Source organism: Brienomyrus brachyistius, chromosome 25 (genome assembly GCF_023856365.1).
Source record: "Brienomyrus brachyistius isolate T26 chromosome 25, BBRACH_0.4, whole genome shotgun sequence".
Taxonomy (NCBI): domain Eukaryota; kingdom Metazoa; phylum Chordata; class Actinopteri; order Osteoglossiformes; family Mormyridae; genus Brienomyrus; species Brienomyrus brachyistius.
The window spans coordinates 1-19,817 of record NC_064557.1 but is presented as its reverse complement, the minus strand read 5'-3'; the positions used below and the strand labels follow the sequence as shown (position 1 = coordinate 19,817).

Genomic DNA, 19,817 nt, shown 5'->3' with positions numbered 1-19,817 from the left:
TCATGCCCAAAAACATACCTAACAGGTTTGTTTTCACAGTGATAGACAAGTGCGTGTTGTTCTTCAGGATCTCTGTGGCTTTGGAAAGAGGGACGTTCTCGAAGTTCTGCCCGTTCACCTCCAATATCTGGGAGAGGAGCAAGATTGGTAACTGGGTGAGCATTCTGGTTTATGTCAGTGTGTGGAATAGTTGACACCTCCAACTTCCTGACTGAAAGCCCTTATCATTATTATTATTTATTTGACTATCCCTGCCGGCCCCTGGAGGATGGGCTTCCCCTTTGAGTCTGGTCCCTCTCAAGGTTTCTTCCTTCTAGGGAGTTTTTCCTTGCCACTGTCGCCTATGGCTTACTCACTGGGGGCTTTGGGTGAGGATACTGTAAAGCGCTTTGAGACAATGTAATGTTGTGATAATGCGCTATATAAAAATAAATTTGTTGTTGTTATCAGAGGTCAGAGGGATCTGGTCAAGAACATGTTCCATCTTACTTAAATTCAGCCCTTGTCCACAGTTAACCATAAATGCCTTGCAGTACCTGATCTCCACGCTTCAGGCCTGCCTCAGCGGCCTTGCTCCCGGCCTCGACGCTGTCAATGAAGATCCGGAAGCCCTTCTCTGAGCCGCCCAGGAGCGTGAAGGGCAGCGGGGCGTCCCTCGAGGGTTTGGTGAGCGTCACGACCCTCAGTTTGGCTTTGGCAGCACAGGCAATATTTAACAGTCTCAAATGGCCACTCATTTTCTGTTTAAGGAACAACCACAAAAACACACCTCATTCCTACAGTCCTATAGACAGAAGAGGACCAAGTCTCCTTATAATTAAAGCCTAAGATTTCACTAACCTCTCTCTCTAGGTTATTCTCAAATTCTTCAAGAAAACGAGTCATTGCAGGGTCCCCTTCAAAGTCATTGAAGTGATTGTTTACCCACAGCAATACTACCCGTGTAACCTTGGGGTGACAAGAACGGAAGAAAGCACGTCAGTCTTCCGAATATTAATCCTTCAAAATATTTCATGCCTTCTTGTGTTTTAGTTATTCCATATTACCAAGACCAAAGATGCAAAGGAAACAACAACCAAGAATAAATACAACTGCGAGAACCAGGCACACAAAAATTCTTTGCGGAAGGAACGTCAAATCTAATCTTTGAAGCACGCAGAGAAAAATACGTCTGACTGGGCTGGGGGGGGGGCACATGAATGTGTGAGCACTGAATACCTTGTCCCTGAGGCACGGATCATTAAACCATTCCAGAAGATTCTTTCCCACAATCATGGGGCTGGTGAGGAAGGTCCTATACGTCAGCAGGAAGTCCTCGATGAAGGTGGGGTCCACCACCGAATGTTCCTCCACGAGGTGCATGGTCAGTCGTTCGGTAGTCCCCTGGAAATGGAGCCAGAGAGGGCGACGAATTACGACCTTTCGAAAAGGCTAAGTATCAGCTCTGCCAGGCAGGGGAAGCAGCGTACTGTAGGCGTCACGTCAGGCGGGCAGAAATTACTCACGGATTACGACAGACTCTGATTACCAGGAACCGCAACTGGAATTTTTAAATAAACGACTTTTCCCACCCGACATCCGAAACCGATCATCACATGACAGACCCAGTGTCACAGTACCCTAAAATAACTCCTGACCTGAAATTCATGACTACATCAGCTTTTTTTTTTACAAAAATGCTTTGCTGTAAACTGTTGTTTCACTTTTACATCATCTCTTTACAAAAAAAAGTGTTTTTGGCAATAAAATATATAAAATAACCTTCTGTCAAGACGTTTTTTTCTAGCAATCACGCTGGTAGGATTTTCTGGGAATATCAATCATAAACATATCATGCTTTAGCTTCTATTGGCAGACATTACCCAGCTGTACTGTCATTTGTCTCATTAAAACGGGACCTTTTCTTGATGCAAGACAAACCCAACAACAAGTTACATCCCTTCATCCCGTACACAATCACTTCACAACTAGATCTGACAGCTTTCCCGGAAATGCAGGAACGCCATACGGCCGACCAGACTCAGAAGCGGCGACGTGACGAGATTCAGCGAGTTCTTTAAGTCAGGAAAAGGTAATGGGGGAGAGGAAAAGGTAATAGCTAAAAACGGCGGCCCGGGGGGGTTGGCGAGAGCGAAAAAAGGGACAGGTGCTCTCTTAGGTCAGCTCTGGGGGGAGGAAGAGCTGAGGAACACGATTAAGTAATAATAATGACAAAACGTCTTCTAACAGTACAGCAACCAAGTGCTTCACATTGATCTAGCATAAAACAAGGTTAACAATAAGGACACTGTAGGCTGGGAATCAGGCAAAAATATGAATTCAGGTCTCACCTTGATGACGATGTGGCCCTTCCGGGTGCCGGTGCGGTCCAGCTCACGATGCTCTTTCACCATGACGATCTCGCCCTCCTCCTCCACCTTCTGCATGTTCTTCTCCACTTGGTTGAGGATGCAGCAGTAGTCCTGCTGAGCGATGCACACAAACTGGACAGCGAGAGGGGCGGAAACCAAAAAGTCAGGCCTCGGAAAGTGAAACCGGTGGTGGTGGTGGTGGGGGGGGCATCAAAGACGGAGAAGTGAAAGCGTCCCGGGTTTTATTAAAACGGACAGACGCACGTAGGGTGTGGGCACCCTGAGCCGCATCCGAAGCCCCCCAACCCCCCAAGAGGACCCACCTGACAGTCGTCCACCTTAGTCTTCATGACCCCTTTCATGTACTCCTTCCCCATGGTGGGCGAGACCCCAAAACTGTTGCCCATGCAGAGGATCTCTGTGCGCCCATCTGGACAGGACACCTCCACCGAGCCATTCAGGATCACCGACCAGGAGTCCAGCTGTGCAGACAGGGGACGATCTCACTACTGACTTTCGGCCTGTCGGACCACGAGCTTAAGGTCTTCAGTAACCAATGAACTGCACTGGTTAAGGACATATTGCCCAGTAAAGCAAGGTTTCTCAAGGTCTTCCATGCCCAGTAAGTCATGGCCGATTTTTAGACTTTAGTCCATATTCACCACAGTTAACGATACAAAGAACTAAAATAACAGCAATGACGGCACTGGGCGATGGGCCATTTTTCACAGCGGAGAACGAGGGATTTCTCCAATTCTTTCAGCACTTCAAAGTAGCAGCCCATCACAAGTTTATAATTCATTATTAAATGAGGCCTGCAAATCAATGTTTCATTTTTCCAGAGAATAAAAGAACGATGCCACATCATCTTGCTAACCAGCCCTGACAAGCTCAGCTTTGTCTCACCACTGGTAAGTCCACCCCCCCCACCCACCAATTAGCTCAGAGCTTAGCCACTTAATGGTATCGGCAAAATTAGACAAAAATATATAGGTATCTGGCAAGATTTCTGCATCGATACAGCACCAGTATACACCACCAGTATACACCACCAGTATACACCTTTGAGAATGTGTTGTGTTCCTATGAGATACCCTTTATATGCACATCATTAAAGCATTTCTCTAAACACATTTCTAAATTTAAAATAAGCTTTATATTGGATCCCAACTGGTACTATAAATCCTAACTTTCATATCAATACAATAAACAGGAGATTTAACTACAAGTGTAATTTCAGCGGAAAATCCCATCTCAGGTTACCATCGGCCATACACTGATATGACCCTTCCTGAAGTTCATGCGTTATTTTTCCCAGAAATCAGATCCCCAGAAGGCCCCGAAGGAGTTCTGCTGACCTCCTCGCCGTCGTTCAGCACGACGGTTCCGGCGCGTTCCACCACGGCAAACACCATGACCGCACACAGCTCCCGACGCACGGACATGGTCATGTTGGCGAAAGCAGGAAGCTGGTGCATGAATTCCAGTAATTGTTCTGGTGGTGAGAAACAGAGAAGGTCCACCAGTTCCATGTCAAGCTCTCCAGTTCTCTACGCTTCACCAGTCCACCCTCAAAATGACCTGAATGTGTCAGACTGAAGTTGAGCTCTCTCACATTGAATACAACACACATACTGACGGGCGTTTTCAAAGTGACAAACCCAATCATATACTCATATTCTTATAATCAAATCTGTCTACTTCCAATATAAGTTCTTGAGAAGATGTACTTTAGATCCAATAGCATCAGGAAAGTGCTGGATCCAATTCTGGTCTTCATCACTGAACCTGGCAAACATTTATCTTATAAAACATTTATCTTTCATTGACTTGCTGGATTAGTGATGTCTAGGTCTGTGAGGGGTACGTGGCAGATTAACGCATTCGCAGCAGCTAATGCCAGATGCTTGCAAAAAACTAATGTTTGAGCACTGAAGTTTAATACCGGGCCTTGGCGTCAGGTCTGAAAGCCCAACTTTTCAGGCGTGTGCCAAAGCAGGGCAGGAGTGAGTCAGCTGCAGTAAGATTTAGCTACACATTTAAAAATAATCTCTAATATGACACTGAATATAATCCTTAAGTCAGGGTTTAAAGTGATCTGGCAGAAATGCAGTATCGACAGCTCCTTGCATCAGGATAGGGATAAAGGACGCTGTATCAGCTAGTAGAAGCTGGGCCTCTGGGACAGGGCATTTTGTGGGGGGTGGGGGGGGGGGGTGGGGAGGCAGCCTGAGGGTTTCATTGTGTACCATAAAAAAAAAAATGAGGTGAGTGGTTCAGAAAATTCTCTGTGACACGCTAAGAACAGAGTTCGGGAACCCTCCTGTCAGGATATGCAAAAAAATATCAGGCAAAGGATTATGGGTAGAATGCAGCGATGGAGAGTAGAGAAAGGTGTGGGTGCATGCGTGTGGCTTAAGTAAGAGAAAGCGTGGAGAAGGTATGACGGCACCCCCCCGGAGGAGAACAGGCGTGGAGGTTTTGTGGTTCGAATGCGAAAGGGGATCTCCGCATTAATCACCGTGAGAAAGGAGGTATGGCAGATTTCTTACATACACATATTTAGAGCAGCCAGGTACAGCTGAAATTCTATGGTTTCATTAGAATCCTAAAATTTTTAACCAAAAAAAAAAAAAAAAAACTCAAAGCTCATAGAGACAGAAAACAGGCAAAACCGTACTCAAAATGCGAGGGAATCTGGCCCCTGTAGAGTGTGATTCTAGGACTTGTTTTAGGTGGGGAAAATAAGAGTGACCATAATTCAGACATAGGGGCCAACCTAATCATTAGCCAATGATATGTATGGAATTGGAGAGTGACAAGGGAGGTGGTGCTCTGGGGACCAATCAGCTTTCAGCTGGGACCACTGTCCCAGTGGCCCCAGACCCCAGCATACATTCTTGAGGGTGTCTAGAAAGCGACGCTGGTATCCGCACCAATGTCGTCATCTGTCCTGTCCATGGGGTCCTTCTCTAAACAGTCCCGCACGATGTCCCTGCTCATGAGCGGATCCGAGGCGCGTTCGATGTCTTCCTCATCGTCATCTTCCTCGGAGTCCACTGCAGTCTCGGGCAGCCCGCTCAGGTCCATGTCTCCGGCCTCGTTTTCCGTGGCCTGCAGAGAGCCAGCAGAGTGGGGTCACCTTCTCTGGAAACACGTGACTGCTGCTTTAACCTCGCGACAAGAGAGGAACAGCACCCCCCCCCCCCCCCCACGATGAGGAGCAGCCTGTAACAAACCATGCAATTATCCACGCCTTTGCTCTAATCATTAGCATTATGCTGTTCCGACATGTCGCCCCCTCCTGGTGATGTCTGATTGGTGCAGCTCAGCCCCAGACCACCCACAAATGAAGGGGTGGGAAGGAGTTGACAGGGAGTTCAATCATACTGACACAGATAGCCAGCTTCTTACACAACCTGCGTAAGCCCAGTTAAATTCAGGCTGCTTATCTCTAAACAAAACACAGGCTTATCGCAGCCGAAACACTGTCTGCACGTTTTAGCGAACACAGGCCCAGAAAAAAAAAATGCATGTGATGCCTAAACGAATCCTTCAAACGAATGCTGCACAGAAGCCGTATTAGGTCATACGGGGTGGGGGGGGGGGGACTTTCCCTTCACAGGGACAACCTTGAAATCCAAAGGTTTGAAACAAAGGCTTTAATATGTTGCCTAGGAAAATGCGTTTTTCTTACCGTGGGGGGGGGGGGGGGGGTCACCTTTAAATTTTTAAATGCCACAGACAAGAAAAATGCAGCCTCCATCTTATAAATGTTTCATGACCGTTTGGTGGCTGAAAGCACTGCAGAAGAGAGGGGGTGACTTCCTGCCATGTTTTCAAGGGGGGGGGGGGTAAATATTGGTGCAGAAAAGGGAGGGTAATAATGGAGGGTAATATGAGGAAAACATCGAGCCGAGCTGCTTGTTTGAGGTCCATTTGAAAAAGCTGTCATATCATAACTCCAACATGAAGTAAATTACCTGAAGTAACGCTCCTGACATTGAGGCCACACTCACCCTCATGAAAAATCATTTCCCGTTTCGTTCATGCGACGTACGAATTAATGCCGTATCAAAACGGCACAAAACGACAGGTAAATCCCCGAACGAAATCCGCCGGGCTGAGCCGAGTATGGATTCCGCATGTTAATGAGTACCGCCCGCTGCAAGGAGGCTGAGGGACATTAGTGTTTTTAACAGGGCTAATTTTGGAGGGGATTGGTTCAGTCGTCGGGTGACTGTAACGGAGGGAACGGGCTGGGTTAGTGCCATCTTTGCCTGGCAACCGTAGAAGGTGCCGGTAATTAATCTCCGCGACCGTTCAAAAAAGGTATGATAAGAGGAAATGAGCTAGATTTACCAGTATTATACACGACATTCACAACGACAGTGCAGAACATTCCAGAAGACCGGGGGGGGGGGGGGGGGTAATGTTAGCTGCAAGCTAGCACATCAAAACAGTAAGCATCATGGCGTGACAAAACAGCCCGTCACGCCATAGTTTGCGGCATCAATAAATAAAAGGGCGTCAAGGACCACAGCTTACTTCCTGTGATGGGCAGGCCAGGCCCCGTAGTGCGGAAAAAGGCTAAGGCATCCTGAACGGACGAGACCAGACAAGACCGGTGTGATATAATTACAACAAAACCATGTCCGACTCCAAGTTATAAGACGGCAATTTATCAGCCTGTCGGTCGGGGGGGTCCCCACCCTGATCCAATTTGGCCACTTAAGATACATCACATGCGATTCGGATACTCTGGCACACTCTGCAAGCTTCCTCCTGCACTCTCATGGTACAGGGGCCTAAAATGGCAGTGTTAAAGTACAGTGCCTGACAGCTTAATGATCGTCTTCACCAGTCGGAGGGCGGTTACTTGCCAACACTCCAAACGACATGTATTTGGGTCCCGTCTACATCCAGTGTCGCTCCTTCTTATGGTGTGTGTGGCTCAGTCAGTTAAGGATTTGTGATTATATCATGGGTTCGAATCCCGGGGCAGCCAGACTAATCATATCACTGCTGGGCAATGGAGGAAGGGCCTTAACATCAATCAATAGGGATGCTGACTAGTCCTTCCATGGGCAGAGTAGGGGCACGGATACCCCGGCGGGTTTAGGGGGGGCCAAACTCTTTATAGGGGCTTCAAGGTGACCCAGGAGGCCCCAAAAATTCTAGTTTCTACGCTTCTGGGCCCTGCTCTAGGACGCCAAGCTTTCTTCACTTGTACGTGACTTTGGTCAAAAGCCTCTAAATAAATACATTTTGGGTCAAAAATGTCTTGCACCCATAAGGAATTAACACAATAGAGGCACTGTATTAGAATTTCGGTAAGGATCAGTCTGTATAACCCAGACTGAACCCGGAAAGGGCCGCACTGCGGAAAGACGGGTCGGGCTGTAATTCCACCCGACGTCTGTCCGCCCGCGCTCCTGCATCGCGCCACACTTGACCTGGAATTAAAAGGAAGCGGGATTCTCTCAGGCACCGGCAGAGCAGCCCACCAGCCAGCAAAGAAGACCTGGTGTAATTCGCGAAGATGGCAAGGGTGGGGGGGTTGTTGTCAGCAGATGGCACGGCCCGTGTACCCGGGGACGCCCAAACTGGGGGCAGAGTGCCGGAACAGAGAGGTGTTCCACTCGTCACAGGGAATTACGCCCAATTAGGCCCAAGAAGCCATGACCTGCTCCAGTTCTGATTCTCACTCCGTGCTTAGCGCCACGCCACGGCGTTTTGGATGTTAAGATGATATGTTTGAATACATAAAGTATTAATGATAAACTATATTAAAAGCATCTTGAAACTGCTTATTCTGGGCAGGTTTGTCAGAGAAGCCAACCTGCCAGCTCTCATTTACATCCAGGGCCAGTAAACGCTGAACTGTGGCAGGGTCATGGAGCCTCTTCCCAGAATGCACTGGGAGCAGCCCAGAAGGGTCACCTGTGCCAAATACCACGTACACAGTGCTGGCATGCATGCTTAACTACTGGTTGATTCCAATGTGAGATATCCATCCATCCATCCATTTTCCAAACCGCTTATCCTATAGGGTCGCGGGGGGTCCGGAGCCTATCCCGGAATCAATGGGCACGAGGCAGGGAACAACCCAGGATGGGGGGCCAGCCCACCGCAGGGCACACTCACACACCATTCACTCACACATGCACACCTACGGGCAATTCAGCAACTCCAATTAGCCTCAGCATGTTTTTGGACTGTGGGGGGAAACCGGAGTACCCGGAGGAAACCCCACGACGACACGGGGAGAACATGCAAACTCCGCACACATGTGACCCAGGCGGAGACTCGAACCCGGGTCCCAGAGGTGTGAGGCGACAGTGCTAACCACTGCACCACCATGCCGCCCCCCCCAATGTGAGATATATTTTTTGTAAATAAATGAATAAAGTAATGACTTTTGTTATAAAACCAATATATTTGTTATGTTTCTACCAAAGCAAGCAAGCATCCGAAGACTTTCTGTGAGTGCTGTAAATATCTGAAAGACAATCAGCTTGTTTTTTTGTTCGTTGATCGAGTAACCAGTCTGGCGAAGGTTTTATGGTGCTAGGATGGTTGTCTAGAACAGAAATGCTGTGAGCTGCCATTTGAACCATGGAGGTTTGGGGGGGGCCCCCTGCTGGCCATGAACAGTCATTACACTAGGGCGGTACACAGCTTCACATGGGGGGGGGGGGGGGGTGAGGCCCCACCTACCTGGTAGATGTCCGACAGGCTGCTGCTTCCCGAATCGCTGGTGATGCTACATCCCGAATGACTGGAGGTGACGGGGGTCACCTGTGGATGGAGGCCGTCGGCCAGGTGGAGCTTGGTGAAGTCGGCAGGAAGCTGCACGGGAGCGAGAGGGGAGGCGTGTCAGCCGGGGCGAGGAGGGGGGGGGTGGGGGGCGGTGGTGGCGATCTCGGGTTCGGAACACGCAGAGCGAAGCACGAGGAGACACAACGAGGTCACACACAGAGATCAACACGACACACAAGCTGAGGAAAATACTCAAAAATTACTACGCAATAATTGTCTTGAAATTAGTACATGCACCCCGCTAAAAAAAAATTATATAAAAAAAAGTAAGCCAATAATTTAAAATGAATCCTACACAGGTAACGATTAATTGGCTTCTGTGAAGTAACCTGCAGATATTAATTATATATCATTTAATTATAAAGACTCATAATTATCAGAAAACATATACCTTTGTACCACCCGCATTGTGAAAATAATTCAAAACAGGATTTAGCTAAAAAAGTACATGCTCATCGGCTCTGGAGAAACAAAACCGCTAAAAACACGAATTCGAAATGTTGAAAGCTGCCTAAACCTTTGTTTCCGTATTTATTTATTTATTTTTTTAAAGTCTGTATCTTTTATTCCTTCCCTGATTTGCAGTCCCCTCACAGAGCAGGGAGAATACAAAGGGATCCAGCGTCTGTCCTTGCTGCGGATGAGAGAGGATCCAGGGGGATCTGCAGCTCTAACCCAGGCGGGATCCGGTGGGATCGGCGGAGAGGGAGTGAGATTGGGAACGAGGCCGATTAGCGGTGCACTAAGCAGGCAGCGCGTAGGACCCGCTCCCCTTTATCTCCGATTCCTATTAGCATACGCCGCCGCGAGCTCATCGACTCAAAGAGGAGCCCCGTGCGACTCACAGGGGATTATGGGAAACTTCAAAAATGACCAATAAACACTGAAGGGCTGCAGCTAGATACATACGTCTTGTTATGTACCGAACAGGAGGAGCACGACTGGTCCCTGGGTGAAGAACCATTTTCAGGCCCAGGGGCGAGAGGCGCAATCACGCTATGCAAGGCGCGCCAGGCTCCAAAGTAAAAAGCTCCCCCCCCCCCCCCCCCCCAAAATGGCTGCCCAGATCTAGTAGGCGGGCACCCACGTTTTACATATCTTGCGAGTTCCCTGAGGACGATATCGCAGCAGCCGTAGACGGAAAAACAAGACCAGGCCCGTGGGGAGGCAGCAGAGACAAACAGCGAGGCATCCGTGCGTTTGTGTTTACGCTCTTTCGTTCGACGGTCGTTTCGGGTCCAAACTCACTCATGGGTCAATTCATTAGAGAGAGAGAGAGAGCCGAAGCAGGCAGATAATGTGTACATGCGACACACAGCTTCCTGTGCCAGAAACTGAAATACTGCTGTATATCACAGGGGGACACCAGGCCGTAAATATTATTATCTAGATTCTTGTCTCTAGTGAGACTCACAGGTCAGCAAATAATCAGGACTCACTGCCCACATTAAAGGGCAGGAGATATTATTCATATGAAACATAACCAATAAGTGCATAGAGAGAGTCGTTTACAACATTGCTATCAATGTCAGCTACTAAAATATTACTTTAATAGGGAAAGATACAAGGACACATAAAACAGCATGGTGACAGACACACAATATGTGAAAATTAAAGACGCCAAATGAAATTTAACTTCCGCTAAATTGCCCCGAGCACACAACACACGATACAGCCGAGCACAGATGCTGAAGTTTAACATATGGGCAGAATCTCCTGCCAGTAAGATAATAGGAAAATGAGAAAATGGAATTAATTATTTCTGTGTATCCTATGGAAACACGTCCGTTATGTTCTGCCGAGGTAAAAGCAGCGGAAAACACCTGAAGCGGAAAATTAAAATGAGCTTGTCACTAATTTCATTTGTTGTAGAAGAACTGGTGCTTGGAGACCTGCTTCACTAGGGTCACAGATGAAGATCTTTCACCAGAAAGTCAAAAATGAAACGGGTGGCACAGTGGTTAGCACGGTTACCTCACACCTTTGGGAAAAGGGTTCAAATCTCTGCCAGGGCTCCATGTGTGTGGTGTTTGTATGCTCTCCCTGCGTCTCCCACAGTCCAAGCACATGCTGAGGTTAAATGGAGCTACCAAACTGCACATGGGTGTAAGCGGTGTGTGAATGTGCCCTGCGATGGGTTGGCGCCCCATCCTGGGTTCTTCCCCTGGGACGCCCCCATGATCCCAAATAGGACCAGCAGTGCCAGGAAATGGATGGATGGATAAACACTCATATAACCCTTATTACAGCATAATGCATAACATCACATCTGATATGGAAAACGCCCTCATTGCCATTGTCACTAAGCTGATTTTGATGCCACAGGCTGCACTCCCTACATAAAGCCGGAACCGAGCCAATGAATTGCACTGAACAGCAAATGTGGCACTGCGATAGGCTTGGTGTGGGAGATCATCCGGAATCAAAGTGCTTCAATGGCAGTACCGCTGCCATTTGCCACGCGTTCCCACTCTATTTCCGACGTTATCGCCTCAACCGGCATCTGCAATTCCCTTCCTTTGACATTTATCTATAAAAAAAAAAAAGATAACTAACTGAACTGAAAGGTGACGGCAGATTTAACGCTAAGGGAGCGGCCTGGCATCTAGCATTAGCTACAACAGCAGTCGTGGTATCGCGTCTCAGGGTACGTTTGTTTCCATTTGCACCAATTTGCACGTAAATTCCCTGGAAGAAGACAAACAGGCCTTCGTCGGCAAGGGTCGGCTGCTTGGGGGTGGGGGGGGGGGGGCATCAGCAGGAATAATTCAATCGTTTTCACGCCGCCCGTTACCTCATTACCAGCTCCTGGTACGAGATAAGCGGAGGCATGAAATTCTGCGGGAGGAGGAGGTGGCGATGGAGAAGGAGGTAGCAGCCGGGGCCGGCGTAAGGAAAAGCTTTTTCCGGAACCGATACCCCACATCCTGGCGCCGACACACTTCCATCCTGAGGGAGCCGCTTGTAAAGCAACCCCTGGCAGCACCTCGCCTGGCACCGAAGCCAGAGGCTCCAACTCGGTGACAAGACGCTTCTAAAGCCCGAGCTACGCCAACAATCACAGAACGGCAAGGTGTGCCGTCCGTCGCGATTACGTTACTGGTTCAGTAAGGTGGCCCAAACAAACGTCGTATATAGCCTTCGACGAACAACAGATACAGGATTAAAGGAATTAGATTAAGGCTACTTTGCACATAGAGGCAAAAAAAACGATCCAAGGCCGTTCACCGCGGTTCGTTTTATCTCCCGGTTCTCACGTGTCCGTTTTACCTCAGCGCTGACCTCGTTTCTGTTTACAGACGGGAGTAGTGCATACGCCCCCGCATCGCACAAAGGAAGAGTCCCTCTCGGCCACTTCCTGCAGTCGCTCCGGTGGCGAGGTGCAAGCTGCCCATTAGCCACATGCTAAGCTAACCTCCGATAAGGCGGATGGAGGGTGGCAACAATGGCCGCTCTATTTCAAGGAAAAAGCATCTCAGGTTCTCATGCTTTCATTTTAATGTCAAAAGCTCCAAGACGCCAAAAAACAAACCCATACACATCGCTCCCTTCTATTGGCATCCAACGACAGTCACAAACATGCCACTTATAAGAACGTGACTCTCCGCCTTCAGCGGAAGGCTATTTTGGGCATGCCCCTGCTTCACTAATGTTAGCACAATAATTACAAAATAGCTCAAATTACAAAGCACAATTATATATTTACCAATTGCATTTTATACATTCCAATTATTTTAGCACAAATTACAATTACAAATTTTTATCTTTGTACCATTATTCTTAAATGCAAGGAGCAATAACCACCATCACTCCACTGTACTACATCAGAAATTCATGAACATAAATTGTAAACACTCATCTACCAAACAGACACCTTAGCGGTCCTACTTAGTAAAACAAAACAAAAAAAAAAAAAAACATTTCTATATTTACTTATGAATAACAAAAGGTCACTGCATGAAACGCCACATTTTAAAATCAGTCATAAATCCTGAGACAGATCCCTAGCAGTCTTTGGACCCCTAGGTGAGCTGACCTTACCTTAACGGTCGCCTGCGGGGGTGGGGGGGGGGGGAACGTGGTCAGGTGAAACAGAAACTCACATGCAGCGCCGCCCCTTTCCAGGCATCCGCGGGAGAGATTTAATTTCTATTTTTTTCTTTTTTTTAACCATTTCAGCCAGCTCGCCGATATGCTAACTCAGTGACCTAAAAGATATGATAGGATCTGAAATGACCCATTTACTCCACTGCTACTGTCTCTCCCCACACCCTCACCAATGGCTTTAGCGTGTGCTACACAGCTCATTGGCGGCTACCATAAATAAACGTGGTCCAGTGGCCTAGTAAAGACCCGTTACTCTAACCTCGTTAACTAGCTAAAAAACAAATCCCAGTACCTAGCAGTTCCCTTTAATCACTGGAAGCGAACTAAACGCACATGCGGTTTGAAGGTCATTTGCAGAGCTGCTTTTGACCACTGTTTACCGCTGCGGTCTTTTTTAGAGCGCACAGGAAAATCCTATCCGAATCAGACAATCGTTCACCAATCTCACGTTACACCAAAACAATGAGAGAAACGGCGCATTTGCAGTCGCATTTCTAACCACGGAGCCAGGAACAGCTTGGATAGTTTTGTCCCGCAAGACATTACCTCACTGGAGGAAGAAGCGGGGTCTTTGTCCAACAGAACCAGCCGAGAGAGCCGAAAGGCGAGTCTATTACTGACCGGGCCAAAACGCCGAGCTTACGAACGTAGCGGGTGAACAGAAGTCTGCTCGAAATGTAGGGAACTCCGAATTCAGGAAGCTCGACGGGTGACATTCCCAAGGTACAGCAGAGCTTCGTTTACGATGGAAAACAGAAAGCAGGCCTGATCGGACCCCGCTTTCCCGGACAAACGAGCCTACGTTACTTACGCACAGCAAGAACATCTGACGGGGAGTACGTATCACAAATTAGATGATTGTGCAAAAAGTACCATGTATGGGATGGATAACAGCGGCATTGTCAAAATCCATTCTGACTTAAGGCCGAAATAAGCGTAGGAGGCTATGAGTGAATTGAAGTCAAGAAGTGAGCTCCATAGATCATCCACAGGTTATGGCTCTCTGCACACAGGTTACCGAGGTGATCCATCTCGCCTAGATGCTGGTGGCCTATGAATGCCCTTTAGCACAGCCCGGGAAAAAGATTTAAATCAGCAGGTTAGCTAGGTTCACCCTCAGCCATCAATTAGTTGGGCTAAGAGCAGGATTTACAGCCGAACAGCAGGTCTAATGGTAGTAAATCATTACAGAGAGAGGAGCCACGATCCTCATCCAACCAATGCATGACTCATCTTCCCCTAGCAGCACAGGCTCTGAAATTGGCGAGATGTTTCAGTTCCAGGCTGGGCCACAGGGCATGTAGAGGGTGCTCGTTTGGGAGGGTCCCTGCACAAAATCCACACAGATCAGAAGATAAAAAGCCCAACCCCAGTGATTTCTGCTGGCATCTTAATTAATCCGGACCGACACTCAGGGGCTTAGCCATTCGCTAACACGGTATTACTTCAGAATGATTAGCCACAAGTAAGGCTTTCAAGGAAAAGCCTGGCGAACTCTCCACCCTCGCCTAAATCTGACTGTAACAAACAGTGTGTGAGATGTCCTCGAATCCGAAGCAAACATCTCTGCTCTGAAGTGACACACCCCACAACATCCCATTAAAACACAGCCAGCCATTTCCACACACTAATTAAAGAGGCTCAGTATTCTGAGCTCAACCAGAAAGACATTTTTAAGCACGTGTACACCTCAACCCCTGACTGATATGCTAAAAGGACACAAAATATTACCAAGAATTTCATTTATGTGGACGAATATAAATTGCCTTTTTAGGACAGATAAAGGACCACATCAGCGACTACGAACCATTAATTGCATCAATGTAAATTATCAGACACAAGACCTCCCAAAAGGCCATGCTTTGTGAAAAACTGGAATCAGATCAATGCATTCAAGGTGCAGTAAGGTAGACGCAAACACTATCCGTTGGTACCTCTGTTGGTGTAAACTAGCATAATCGTTATCAAACATGGACAGTCTAATTAACACAGCTGGGCTGACTTCGGGCTACGGAAGAACGCAATTATACGCAGAGGCTGCCTAAGAAGACTCTTGAAAAGTCTCCTAGCTGTTTTTAACTAACGGCAAAATCCCGGTAGAGGAGTGGCAAACATGATGTCAACGGTTACACCTCCGAAAAAACACTCTCCATTTGCATCCCGCACACCCGCTTCAGCTTGCCCTATATATTCCAGAGAAGTTTAACCTATTAATAATGATAATAATGTCGACAGTTTCACGGAGAGCTGTCGAGGCTAGCACCCGCCGCCCCCAAGCCCAGCGTCATGCATAAATAGCTACGAGAGTAAACAACCGCAATCACGGACCGGAATGTAAACGTCAAGCCTACTTCCCCCAAACACCTCCGACCGTGTCATAGCCAATTAGGACGCAGTCAAAACTTAACGATCCGCCGCTAACGCCAAACCCGTAAACAAACCTGAGTCAGGTTGGCGTCGGAGCGTACGGGCGCCCGGTGACCGCCCCCAGCCAGAGCGCGAGTCAGCGGCCGCGATAAATTAGCCGGGAACCATGGTGACTCTCGCTCGAGCGTCGCGAGCGGCCGTCGTTAATTCATCTATGCGTCGGAGCGAGGAAATCAATCTCCCCCTGCTGCCCCCCCCCCCCCCGCCACCCTCCAGCTGCCGCACGGCTCTTTGCCGGAATGCCTCGTCCTCTCACAGACCCGGAGAATAAACAGCTTTCCGATACTTACCAAGCTCTTTTCCTGCTGGCCCATGAGTCCGTGGCCGACATTGATTGCTAATGGTTTCATGATGGAAAAATGTACGCCGGAATGAATTTTAACATCCTGGTTTGTCTCCCCCCCCTCTCTCGCTCTCCCTCTCTCTCTGTCATGCACACAGCTGGCCGTGTGGTGAAGCCAGCCTCTCACTCAGGGAAGCTCACCGCAGCTTGGGGGGGGGGGGGGGGGGGGCACAGACTCTGAGCGTCGCTTCATCCTGGGCTACCCCCCCCAATGGAAGAGGAGGAGGGGGGGTGAGAAGAACTGGAAAGGATACGTTCTCTAATGCCACCAAATCCGATAAAGATTTTTAAAAGGAGTAAGACAAGAAAAATAAATATATTTTTTTAAATCTGCAGCACCAATGTATGAGAGCAAGGGGGGGGTTGCTAAAATGGCTGACTGCACAGTCACACGCCGCAGCTGGCTCCCGCCGAGATACGGACAGACCTCTCTCAAAATAAGATGATAGAAACATCTAAATAGTATGGGATTCGGGGGGGAGTGGGGGGGGTCCAGCTATCAGCACCCGACTATCAGGGTTCAGCCGGGTGTCGTTAACACCCTCGCCTCATTTACAAAAAAATAAGAGGAATTGAAGAGGAAAATCCAGAGCAGGAGGTGTAGCGCTCTCCCTCCCAGCGGCTACGACTCCACATGAGCACGGGAGGCGGTCTCCGCTCGACGCAATTAATGGTGCGCGGCTTGAGGCCAGCTGACAGTTTGTTTAACAATTTTCACCGCCCCCCCCCCAACTCAATCACCGCTCAGATTTAAGGAGCAATTAGAAATGGCACCCGACTAGGGTGAGTGAGAGAGGGACAGAAACATTTACCTGGCCCACAAAAAAAACGACAACAGAACAGGTCCTAAAACTAATATTACCACAATGGTCACCTTACAGAAGGGCTGTTCAAATCACGGTCCTCAAGATCCCTGCTGATTTTCCATTCTCCTTCTGCCCGTGAGCCAGCGGTCTAGCTTCTGGCCAATCAGAATCAGTGAATGTTAAACTAACTACGAGGGAGCACGGAAAACGCGCCTGGATTCGGAATCGAGGGCCAGATTTGAAAAGCCCTGTCTTACAGGATGGGACAAGATCAAAAAAAATATTAAGAGGGTGTAATGGAGAGGAGTAAAAAAAGGAATGAGAGAGGAGGACCTCCAATGGCACAGCGTCGGTGATGTCCCCCAGAATCGTAGCCATATAAAGCAGCTCGCTTCCGGACGTGACAGCACCCCCTACCCTTCCTGGAGGCACAAATAACCGCGTGCGTGGGAAAGTTAAGCACAGAGCACGCGTCATCTTTTCCGGGACACAGCGGGACAGGAAGGTCACGTCAAGCAGCCACCCTGATGCACTTTCAGTCCTCCAACAGGGAATGGGGGACCATGCGAGGGCAACCACCAGCGCACTGTTGCCTTTTAAAGACGTGTCCCACACACACACACACCCAGTCATCTATATCTTTGTGGGGGACTCTCCATTCATTTCTATGGGCATAACCCTAATCCTAAGTATGACAACCTTAACAAGCCCTAACCTTAACCACAAGTGTCCAAACAAAATACAAAGAGTTTTGACATTTTAATTTTTCTGTTCGTGCACACACATTTTTGGTCCCCACAATGTCAAAATAACAGGTTGGCTTCCAATAATGTAACATACACAATGCACCCCCACTGCCCCCTCTCACACACACACCCTTTATCTGCAGGTGCTCATGGTGTTACAGAGCGATTAGCACAGAGGACAAACCCTGAGCTCTGAGACACTACACTCACCCCCCCCCCAACCTCAAGATACACCACTCTGTCGGACACTCACCCTCCACCCTCAGGCTGTAATTTGAAGCATGATGCCAATTTGCACACACACACACACACACACACACACACACACACACACACACACACACACACACTGATATAGACTCCATCCCAGACGACAATCCCTCACATCAGCCAGGAAATGGATACTGGCGACCAATTGGGCTGCTTTCACCTTGAGCAAAACTCCACGCCTCTCCAGCCAATCACAGCGAGCTATCTGGAGGTCATGCCGACCACGCAGGCGCTCAGAGGGGGCCCGCGGAGGAAAATGCAGGCGTCCGATCGATGGCGACAGGGCCTGCCCGGGCAAGGCCTCGGAAACGTGAGAGAAGGGAAGAGCGGCAGAGGTCAAGGAGGAAGGGGGATCAAATGTCGATGGGGGGGGGGGGGGGAGAACCATGCCGTGCAGGCATGTAAAAATGGCACCCCGGCTCGGCACACCCCCACATCATGTGCATTTAGATCTGTCCAAGACTCAAATGTCCAGGAGCACAGGAGCATGTCTATAAATCGACCCTCCCCACTCCATGTCTCGGTCCATTAGCTGCTGAACGGGACGTTAATCCCCCCCCCCCACTCCGGAACTACCAACATGACAACTTAACCAAGCGAACACCTCCGCGACTCGCTGATCCAAGGCTGCCAAGGATCACCCCCCCTCCAACTCCCCCTCCCCCACTCCACGCGACTGTCTGCTTTGATCGCACAAAAGACAAGCGGGGGGGGTAAACATGACATCCCACACACACACACACACACACACACCACACAGCGTGAGCAAAGGTCCAAACAGAACACCAAAATTAAGCAGCTAGTTTCTCAGAACACGTCATTAAGGCCTTTCATATTGTACCAAGCACTACAGCACTCACTGCAATGACCGTTTCTTATCCTTTATCAGGCTGCATCTCGCCACAAAGCTGTGCCACATTCACTCAGGGTACCTGACAAACAGCCGTTTCATTTTTACCACAAATATAACTGGATCCTTTATCCTTTAGATGTACAACTGGAACCAAGTAAGAAATGACAGAGGGAAGGAAGAGGCATTTATACTAAGAAACAACCCCCCCCCAGTTGCGCTCCATCCATACACGCTACAGTTGAAGTTGCGGAGGGGCAGGTGCTCAGTGTTGGCGTGGTTCCACCAGCTCCACTTCCTGCTTCAGAAAAGGGGGGGGGTGGATTTCCTTAGGGGCAAGGTGGTCAGGTCAAACAATGGCCTGGGGGTCAGGCGAGGATTTTTTTCTGGTTTTTAAGGGGGGTGAGAAACAGTAAAAGGAGAAAACCATTCATCAAATGGACGACACCCTTCGGGGTTAACACTGGGCAGAGATAAAACGGGAAAGAGGGAGAGTGCATTCCGTGATCTTGGCAAAAACCATCGCGGTTTAACATCCACCAAAGACTTATCAAGAAGATCAGTTCGGCGGTATTAAAGCAAGGTTTAGCTAGGAACATGGCCTAACCAAAACCTGTTTTTGTATAAAGCCCTAATTGAAACAATTATTAGATCTGCACCAGTAAAGGAAGTCACTATAGGTGGCACTGTACAAGATACAGAAACCAACATGGGAACTATTCCATTATGAATTTGGGCAAATCTGGGAATTTTACAGAAACTGTATTTTAAGAGTTTATTACATTATAATACAAAGTCTCCATCAACATGTCAGTCTTCTCTGGACGGCAGAGAGCAGACGTGCACAAACATCTAATACCCAAATCTAAATCTGCTTCCAGAAAATTCCCCGGGAGAATCACGAATGCAGCCGGCCGCTCCCACGAAACGCCACAAACGCGGTGCTATTTCGGTCCCAGGCGTCGAAAACAATCCCGGCTGCATTCCGGCCTAGAAGTCTCTGCGACGCTGGCTCCCGGATTCGCTGCCGTGAGGATGTGGAATTGCGTTTGTAGTGAGGCATGACGCGGGAATGTCAGAGGGCTTTAGTGGCTA

The 19,817-nt window shown here is 48.6% G+C and overlaps 1 protein-coding gene across 11 annotated transcripts in view; it reads right to left on the bottom strand.

Annotated features, from left to right (window-relative positions):
• Positions 1-16,161, bottom strand: part of rapgef2a (Rap guanine nucleotide exchange factor 2a) — a 29,472-nt gene extending 13,311 nt beyond the window's left edge. For 9 of the 11 annotated variants that reach the window (XM_048995782.1, XM_048995783.1, XM_048995787.1 and 6 more), the window contains exons 1-10: positions 15,998-16,160; positions 9,072-9,203; positions 5,288-5,465; positions 3,710-3,846; positions 2,675-2,833; positions 2,331-2,483; positions 1,219-1,383; positions 841-948; positions 537-740; positions 19-127 (exon numbers count right to left, since the gene is read on the bottom strand). In XM_048995782.1, the coding sequence (XP_048851739.1) occupies positions 19-127; positions 537-740; positions 841-948; positions 1,219-1,383; positions 2,331-2,483; positions 2,675-2,833; positions 3,710-3,846; positions 5,288-5,465; positions 9,072-9,203; positions 15,998-16,057 (1,405 nt within the window). In that variant the 5' untranslated portion in view covers positions 16,058-16,160. Of the gene's footprint in view, positions 1-18; positions 128-536; positions 741-840; positions 949-1,218; positions 1,384-2,330; positions 2,484-2,674; positions 2,834-3,709; positions 3,847-5,287; positions 5,466-9,071; positions 9,204-15,997 lie in introns of all 11 variants that reach the window. The other 2 variants (XM_048995784.1, XM_048995792.1) reach the window with 2 other exon arrangements.
• Positions 16,162-19,817: the final 3,656 nt, after the last annotated feature.